The sequence below is a fragment of the Pocillopora verrucosa genome, chromosome 12, assembly GCF_036669915.1.
Source record: "Pocillopora verrucosa isolate sample1 chromosome 12, ASM3666991v2, whole genome shotgun sequence".
Lineage (NCBI taxonomy): Eukaryota > Metazoa > Cnidaria > Anthozoa > Scleractinia > Pocilloporidae > Pocillopora > Pocillopora verrucosa.
The window spans coordinates 1,249,469-1,258,691 of record NC_089323.1 but is presented as its reverse complement, the minus strand read 5'-3'; the positions used below and the strand labels follow the sequence as shown (position 1 = coordinate 1,258,691).

At 37.3% G+C, this 9,223-nt stretch overlaps 1 protein-coding gene across 1 annotated transcript; it reads left to right on the top strand.

Moving 5' to 3' along the window:
- Positions 1 to 243: 243 nt before the first annotated feature.
- Positions 244 to 6,938, top strand: LOC131786475 (uncharacterized). The gene is made up of 14 exons (XM_059103528.2): positions 244 to 485; positions 609 to 803; positions 1,153 to 1,448; positions 1,813 to 1,909; positions 2,173 to 2,463; positions 2,667 to 2,740; positions 3,153 to 3,335; positions 3,753 to 3,926; positions 4,033 to 4,185; positions 4,450 to 4,530; positions 4,750 to 4,924; positions 5,098 to 5,158; positions 5,553 to 5,619; positions 6,296 to 6,938. The coding sequence occupies exons 1-14, from the start codon at positions 336 to 338 to the stop codon at positions 6,342 to 6,344; spliced, it is 2,046 nt and encodes a 681-aa protein (XP_058959511.2). The 5' UTR covers positions 244 to 335; the 3' UTR covers positions 6,345 to 6,938.
- The last annotated feature ends 2,285 nt before the right edge of the window (positions 6,939 to 9,223 follow it).

The window sequence follows — 9,223 nt, the reverse complement described above, 5'->3', positions numbered from 1 at the left end:
GTTCTCTTAAAATAGCCATAGTTTTTTTCAAAAAGGGAAAGTTTGTCTGTTGTATGTTTCATAAAACTCATAAACTTTAATGTGCTTTGGCTCGTGGGTGGCAATGTATTCCTGGAACTGATCTGGAGAAGTACCCAAATTTCGACCCAACCTAGTGCCCAGTGGCCTCTCGGTTTTCAAATATGAAACCGATAAACCCTGGGGATAAGTAGTGGTTATTGCTCGTTTCGTTTACGTCGCTGTTGAGGTACTGACCGACAGGAAAGAGCCCGCTTACAAAAAAGTTAGATTTATTTTTTCAGAAAGATGGTACTTATTTAATTCCTATAACTTCGATGTGGCTAGTGTTAAAAGATCAAGGTATGAGTAGGGGAGAACGCGCTGTAAAAGGCAACGAACGAGGAGATCAGCATGAAATTAATCTCTGTCGTGACTACGAGCAAGACTTCATTGGAGCTGAATTTGACGAGGAGTTTTGGTTAAGGGTAATGAATTTGAAATATATGTAAAATGACGAGTTTTGCTATTTCATTTTTCAGTTTTTTTGTGAAGCCGTTTATCCCTATAATGAATCTTTTATAGACCATTAGCTTGATCCATTTATCAAGGTTCATGAAAAGCAGAACGAAGGGTTGTCATGGAACAGAGCTATGGATGAAGTTCAGGTTGAAAGACTGATTCAGAAATACAAGGATAGTGGTGAACTGGATAGTGAGGATCCAGCGCTCTCAATGTTGAAAAAGTGGCCTACATCCGTATACTTCAAAGATGATCCCGAGAAACTTCGTGGACTCGAGCAACTGGTATGTTTATATAGACTTACTTGTCCTGGAAATTAACTTTTTAAAGTACGGATCAGTTGGGGACTTAACAATTTTCTTCAGCGGCTATATAGAAATAGTTGGTTACAAAAAAGCTATGATAAAGGGATTTTTCTTCACAAAAAGATCATTACGTGAGGTTATAAAGATGTTTAGTTAAATTATTAAAAAGAAAGTTCCTGCTCGTGAACAATCACCAGTACTGTGCACAAAAGCACAGTCTATACAAACCTGACGACTTATAGAGGGATCCCGTTCTGCCCAACTGGCTTCGAACATTTTAGGTAAATGTGTCATATTTTTATGATACTTTTGATTATGTATTTTGTAGATAAATCGCTTTTTGGAGATTCTTTTAGAAAGTGAACTTAACTCAGGGAACAGATACAGAGTGTTTCAAGACGAATGTGACAAAACAAGAAAGACCTTGATGCACTACGCAGCAGAGCTTGGTTTTTTACATGTCACAAAAACACTTGTGAGGAAATGTCCCCAGATGATAACCATGATAACAGAAAATCAACGGAAACCTGTGAAGAAAAGAGCCATGTTGCCCGTGGAATTGGCAATAAAAGGAGAGAAGGACGACGTGGCGGCCTTTTTGATTAGAGTTATGTCACATGAGAGGTAAAAACCGTTTACTTTATAAATAAACATGCATGTATTTTCCACATGGTAGAATTTAAGAAGCCAGGATATTATGGTCTTTAATCTATTTAAAATTGATTTCCAGGAAAATTGATATTCTGAAAAGTCCTGCTTGTGAGAAAAAATCAGTGGAGGTTGCTCTCCAACAATTTATTGTAATCCCATCCTTTGAACAAAATACCAAACCAATGAGGCTTTAGTATTGAAATAAATGAATGAAAAAAAAATTTTTCCTTATGATAACTGGATTAAGAGAGCTTGGTTTGAGAAACCTGATCAAACAGAGCTTGGGCACCTATAGAGTATTTTTGAAGTAATTATTTATTTTGACTGTTACTTTTAGCATTCAAAACTTATTTTCCTGGACACCAAGCAAAATGACTGATCCAAAACCATCCTTCTTCAGTTTCAAGGCAATTATTGAGAACCCTAGGATGAAGGTGAGGTTGTTTTATGTACATATATTTAAATGTGCCACAGGTCTACTTTAGATGATGACAATGATGATGGTGGTGATGATTATAATTATTATTACTATTATTATCATTATTATTGTTATGTTGTGGTATGCAGCTACGTGGTAAAGATCAGATCCAGTAGTATTATATCTTGGAGTATTGATGTTTTTTTTCTCTTTCACTGTAACTTACATGTTCTATAGAACTGTTTATAATGAAAAAGGTCATGACTGTGTTGTTCACAGGAAACAGTGGTGGCTGTACTAAACCAGATGATGAGCCCTCACTGGCCTTATCTTCCCCAACGACAAGAAAACTATGAAACTGAAGAAGAGAGGGAGGCAATTGAGGGAGTCTGGAATACAATTTCAGATGATCCATTAAACTATCATTTCTATTATCATATATTGGATGGAGATGAGGGAGGACGACCCCCAAAGATTTTGGATTCAGATGGGTACAAGCAGATAGAAAACAAACATTTTAATTGGAAAGACAAGTCTTGTTTGCATGCCATTGCAAAGGGCAACAACAAAGTGAGATTCAGATCTAAAGACAATCAGATTTTAAGAAAATTTATCAGTGAAATATGTAATGTCTAGCTCTGTTATTAAAAAGACATCCAGAAAAAGTAGACACATTTTATACATGACTAATGCATATAACTGCAGAAATTTGATTCTTAGTTCACTATCACCTTAAGTTTTGGACAGAAATCAGTTTTTAATTTTATTTTTAGGAAGCTTTGCAGCATCCTGTGGTCAGAATGTTGATTAAAGCAAAATGGAAAAGTTATGGACACTTTTTTCTAAGGTATATGAGTTGTGTCTGTAGCCTCCATACTGTTAATTTTAAAAATAGATGTATCAATTATTTATCAATTAAGGCATATAGGTGTTGAATTAGGTATTGATTAACTTTTAAGTGTATCTAGGTGCAGAGAAAGAAAATTATTGTGTTTATTTTGCCACTACACACATTATCAGCTAGTGAAAGCACTTCTGTGCAGAGTGATTCAATCTTATTGTAGTATTCCTTGGAACACTATGAATGCATGTTACTGTCCAACTTTCTAAGCCTTTGATTTCTCAGGGGTTTATTTTAAAAAATTGGACAGGTTACCAAGAACTTTATGTTATATATCTTTATTTGAATTTCTAATATTGTGCCCTTTCTCCATGGTACTTTTGCAGAGGTAATTATTATTACTTTTTCTATTTTGTAGCCTTCAAGCAGTATTGTATTGCATCTTCTTGCTGTGCATGTCATATTCCCTGCTGCATGCCTCTACCAAACTGGACCCCACCCATTACAGCGGTGCACTGGACTCACTGCGTGGATTTTGCGAGGTTGTCACTCTACTTATGGTCGTGTTTTACATCTGTGAGGAAATAAATCAAATAAGAATGTAAGCAGTTTAATGCTGAGTTAACATCAGATTGTTGAGTGCAGAAACGTGGAAACTTGTTAATATTGTTAATTATTATTTCACATTTACGCCATTTTACCATATTAGGAACGCATCAAGTATGCCTCGGTATAGAAGAGGGCAAAAATACGGACGGAAAGCGGAGTAACAAAATGGCGCTCTGAAGCATCCAAACACTTCTTCTTTTTCGTTTTTTATAGTTAATTTTCTTAAAAAAACGAACCTTAAAGCGCGTCAGCTTTTTCTTAAGACATAATAACACTTATACGGTTCATTTGTGTTGTCTCACGCCTTATGCAATCGATACGAAGTTCAGATGATTTTTTTATACCAAAAACCTGCGTGGAGTGCTAGAAGGGGAACGATTACATATACTAATTGTGTGATTTCTTGTAGAGAGGGGCGTTCTTATTTCTCAGAGTGGATGACCTTGTTTGACTGGTTAGGCCTGCTGTTGATCCTGTGTATAATACCCTTACGGTACATGGATCATAAAGCACAGTGGATGGTGACATCTTTGGCCTTCTTGTTTAACTTCATGAGAATATTAAAATTTTCATGTGTGTCAAGGTAACCTACAACTCCCAATTGATTGCTTGAGTTCGAAAAGAGCACTGATAAATTAAAACTCATCCCTTCGTCAATCTAACCTAACATTGCATCAAATATTTCTTAGGTCTACAGGATTGTACACACAAACCTTGGCTAAGATCATTTTATATGACGTCACAAGATCCATGGCAGTTTTTATTGTGATCTTTTTCTCCTTCTGTGGTGCCTTGACTTTATCACTTTGTTACTCCGGGTCCAATGAAAACCAAGAATTTCGGTGCGTCTCTGTTGAGTATATCTCCTTAACAAAGCTATGAAGTTGTTTTGGAAAAAACAGCTTGGATATCGTTTGTTACAAGTCAATAAAATATTTGATAATTTTCTTTGGAATTTGTTGAATTTGATCTGCTCTTCACTAGCTAGATGTTTTATTTATTCAACTATTCTCATCCTTTCTAGCAAAAGCAATTTACTGGTGAACAGAACGCATGTAAAGGGAAAAAACCTAACATACTGCTTTTAATTTTGATTTTGCTTTTAGTGGTCTTGGAGACGTTTTGTTGAGCGGACTTCGTGCGCTGTCTGAGCAGTATCCAATGGCGGAAAATTACTCAACTTTCAAGTAGGTGGTACTATTCTTTAAAGATATTGCTTCTCTTAATTTGCACGTAACGACTGCATCTACCTGAGTTGTAAATGCCAGTTCAAGGGGATCAGATATCAGCCTTTAATAAGAAATTGGGCTGTATTTGGCTAGGCCTGCTGCGCTGTATGATAAGTACTGCCTATGCATTCGTTTCTTGTAGTTTAGTTGAAGTTTGTGATTTTTTTTTTTCTGCAGCTGGCTGTCAGTTCTGTTGATGATGGCGTACATGGGAACAGTGACAGTGATTCTGCTAAACATCCTCGTTGCACAAATGAGTACGACCTACTCACAGGCCAAGAAAGTCGCTCGTCTGGAATATGATGCGGATCGGATTTTACAGCTCACGCGCATGGAGAGATTACCTTTTCTGGTAAGTAGATCCATTTGGTAATAAGCATGGGGAGTTCAGAAGTAAACAGCGAGTGTGTGATTGAGGCTATGTGCGATCACAAAAATGTACTGCCCGCTTGTTTAAGTGTGAATGTAAGCGTGGACAGAAGGTTTAAGCAATTGATTTACTTACTACGAATTTTCTCTCTCCAGAATTTACGCATAAAGTATTACAAGGGAGGAGACTGGGTCAGTGAAATGAAACTCGCGCAAGGTCTGTACTAAAATACATATACATATGTGTACCAATGTGATGTTAGCCTTTACGTTGTCTTTCAAAAAGTCGTTTGTAAAATGGAGACCGGGTGGAGCTTGAGAAAAATGAAAAGGATTAGCTGCCCACGTTTCAATCCCCTTTTCTGATTATTTACATGTCTAAGAAGTAATGCAAGAGAACACGTTTTTATTATCAGTCTTTTTTATTGTAATTCCTTCTTGTTGGGCAGAACGAAGTGCTATGTCGAGTTGATACTCTGTTAAGAATTATTGAAGGAACATATAGCAGAATTAACAAAGAAATATGTAACCAAAACATACGTAGCATTCCAGCGCATTAATGTATCAAGGTTTCATTTTCTTCTAACTTGTGATGTTAGTTTCCTTTTTAGAGCTTCTTGAATTCAGTGAAGATCGTAATCCTTGGGAGTCGGTGGAAGAGAAGCTGAATGCGATCAGGTAAGAATGGTGCTTTTAGCACCTCTCTTCATTACTTTCGGCTCTTTAATGAACCTATTCGACCTCACAAAGAGGGCTTTCGTGTTATGAGTGTCGTAAAACTAAAGCTAAAATAATCACAAAGACGATCAATCAGGTCATTTGAGAGTATAAGAGGGCAATTTGGTATTATCAACCGAGTTGACAGCGTAAATTGGGCACGTTTCAAAGCTGACGTTTCGAGCGTTAGCCCTTTATCAGAGCGAATGATGAAGGGCTAACGCCTGAAACGTCAGCTTTGGAACGTGGCCAATCTACGTTATCAACACAGTTATTAACGCTGAATTACCCTGTTATACTCTACCACCGACGCAGCATCACAGTTTCCTCACAAACTTGCCCCTTAATTAATTTGAGAGTAATCTCACCAGGAATAAATAGAATCATCGAGAAATCAAACAAAATTCAAACAAACTGCATTAAGCTCGGGAAAACGCGAGTGGCCAAAGCAGCAGTTGGTTTTTTTTGGTTGGAATTTGATTAGTTAATAAGGTTACGCAAGTGTTTCAGTCCAAGCGAAGAGCAACTTGATAAAACCCTTCAAATACAACTGGCCAACCAGTACCTGCTAGCCCACGCCACGCATCCGTTTTCGAGTGTTGTAGCAGTTTATTGTATTGTGTACTCCCATTTACAGGGATATGATGAGAAAAATGGTCAAACAGATGAGGCCTCGACAAGAATAAACGGATGTTTGTCATACATAATGTCAACTTCAAACACCTTTCAAGACTAACGGTCGATTGGTAGTTAATTCAACATTGTAGTCCAGTTTCGGCGTAACAGACCACAACGTTAACCTCGTTCTCATGGTCGGGCAGGAAGAAGAGAGACCCTGGGAAGTAACTTACGGAAGTAATCTTCAACATTTTGAGCTGTTTAAGCAAACCTTAATTTAAGAATTTTACCCTATCGACTCGATTCATCGCACAACCAAGATTAATTATTCAATATTTGATTTACTGAAACGGTCATTCAATCATATTTGGTCAAAAACCAACCTTTCACAACCGTGTCTCTTCATGTTAATGAGGGAACCTCTTCTTCATTTAGAGGTTTAAGTCAGTAAATGTTGAAAACACTTTTTTTTAATATTACGTCTACAAAAGAGAATTTTAAGGAACTGTTCTAAACTTTATTAAACTATTAACAATTTTTTTTCCAACTTCATAATTCTACACCAGCTACTAATTTCAATAACAGGTATGAAACCAAGAGTGTAACCATTTAATTAAAGTCTCAATTGAAAAAAAGAATTAATTACACACAGCTTTGATTAATCATTAAGTATTTAGTATTTTGAAATCTTTAGTATCGCTCTCCATGAATAGACCGCCCTCCTTTACTCCCTATACCTTCAGCTCAGAACGAAAAGTCATCTCCAAGTAATATTTTCTTCATGCGATATTCAAGGTGAACTAAGGTGGGAGTTCCATTGGGAGGGACTTTTCCATCTTCTACATGAAAAATTCGCTTGTCATCGAAACCAGTCGGGATCCAGTCATTCTTTGTTCTTTCCGTGAAGTGGACGATGATAAGTCGTTCCTTGACAAGTTCTTTGTTTCCTGTCAACTCGTCGTGAATAAATTTTCCATCAAACGTAATAAATTCACCTTGCCTTTCTTGTTGTCTGCCTTGAATGAGGGACGAAGCTTGTCGTGATCCGATCAACAAGACGCAGTCACAGTGCCGTAGTTCTTGTTTGAAATCTAGATCCTCTGCTAAGATGTTGGTGATATTTCTCATGTCTGCTATTTTCCGCAACCTACCCTGTAAATAATCCATCAGTCGCTCGGCGCTGGTGCTGTCGCTCTCAGTGTTCAAGAACAAAGCGTATTTCATCCTCGACTTGAAATTGTTTGAGATTAGAGACAGGTTGAAGGAACAACGATAATCTGGATAGCTCAAAGTAACTCAATAAAGTCAACAACGTCAAATATTTCAGGTAGAGAATGAAGGTCTCGCTGAGGTCTATATGCTTGTAAGGAAGATTTTGGGGTATATGTTCCATACAAAATGTGTGAAAATTTGATAGGGATTCGTCGTCACCTACGTGATTGATAGTAATCATTGGTGTTATTCATTTGGCTCCGGCCAACTGCGAGAAAACGATAATGGCACCTAATCACACAACATTCCAAACGCTGTTCAAGGGTGGAGGGTGACTAAACACGAAGGAAGAGTAGAATGTTTCAACTTGGCACAATATCTTAAGCAACGACTGAACATTCATTAGAGCCTTAGCGATATAACTCTCAAGATAGCTGCATTAATTTTAGTTGTTTAATTGTTTCGTTCATTACTTCACTACCCTGTTCTGAGCAGTTAGTCTGTAGGGACTGAAGATCGAAAAACGCGAAGCGAAACAGAGACAAGGAGGGTTAACTAAGAGGGAAAAGGACTTCGACGAAGCCCGATCACCTCGCTCGCTCGTAAGTTAGTCTTTATTGATTGAGAACTTAACAGAGGGTATCCATGCATGATGTTGTTGCTTTCTTTTTTTTCTGTTTAAATTCTTGGTAGTGGAAACGGAATTATGTTGAGTATAGAGCGTTCCATCTCTGTAAACTACACAGTAATTCACATTAGGGTAAATTTTTCTCACCAGAGCCCAAAGAGCCTTATGCCTACTGAACAATCCTCTTACCCTTTACTGTTAGAGAGAAGCTGGGAACGAGGTGACCTTGGCCAAAAGACCGAACACGACAAAAACTCACCATACAATGACCTGTAGGTTAAACTCACCGCATGTGAAAGGAAATTGGTGTCTGAGTGTAATTTCTCTCACTTTACTTCTTAATTGTAAAAGATCCCTGCATGATTAAGGTTGATTGATCGTTCAGGTTGTGATAAAGGGTGGAAAGGATGAGCAGGAGTAGGAGTCATCAAAAAGCACTGAAACAGATAAACAAAATCCTCAATCTGAAATTGATTATCAGCAGCAAAATGTCTTTGAAGATGATCTGAACGCAGAGTTCTGGATTAAAGTAAGTAAAAAGCGTTTCGATAGATTATGATTCACGATTTTCTGTCGGTAGTATGTTTTAAGATGTCGATGACCGATAAGTACAAATGGTTTAATTCGTGTAAAGGAAAAATTAGTCAACGATAAGTACATTTCAGATGCTTTCCAAATCTAACTGTTGACAATAGACTACAGATTTACCCCCACAACAATTGCCAGGTTTCGTTGATAAACTCCCTTCTAGTATGTTTAGTATTTCCTCCTGTAAAAAATAGAGGTGATATCACAGAAAAGTGAAATGAAAAAATTAACAAAATGCACCATTACAAATATAAAATGATTCGCGTAAGAAAAATTTATGAGGAGGTTGATTGCAGGATATTTTTTACATGAAGAATCAGAGTCGGTGACCAGTTTGCAGATATTTCTGTCTTGAAGGTTCTCAGGCATTCATATTCCAGGTTGCAGTTTGATACTGCACCATAGCAAATTTTACTTCAGTGACATTTGCTGAAGCAACGCTAGACTGACCAAAGATTCAAGGTACTGCTATATGTCTTCACAGATGAAAAGCTTTTCTGTGACTTACTCAGAAGAGTT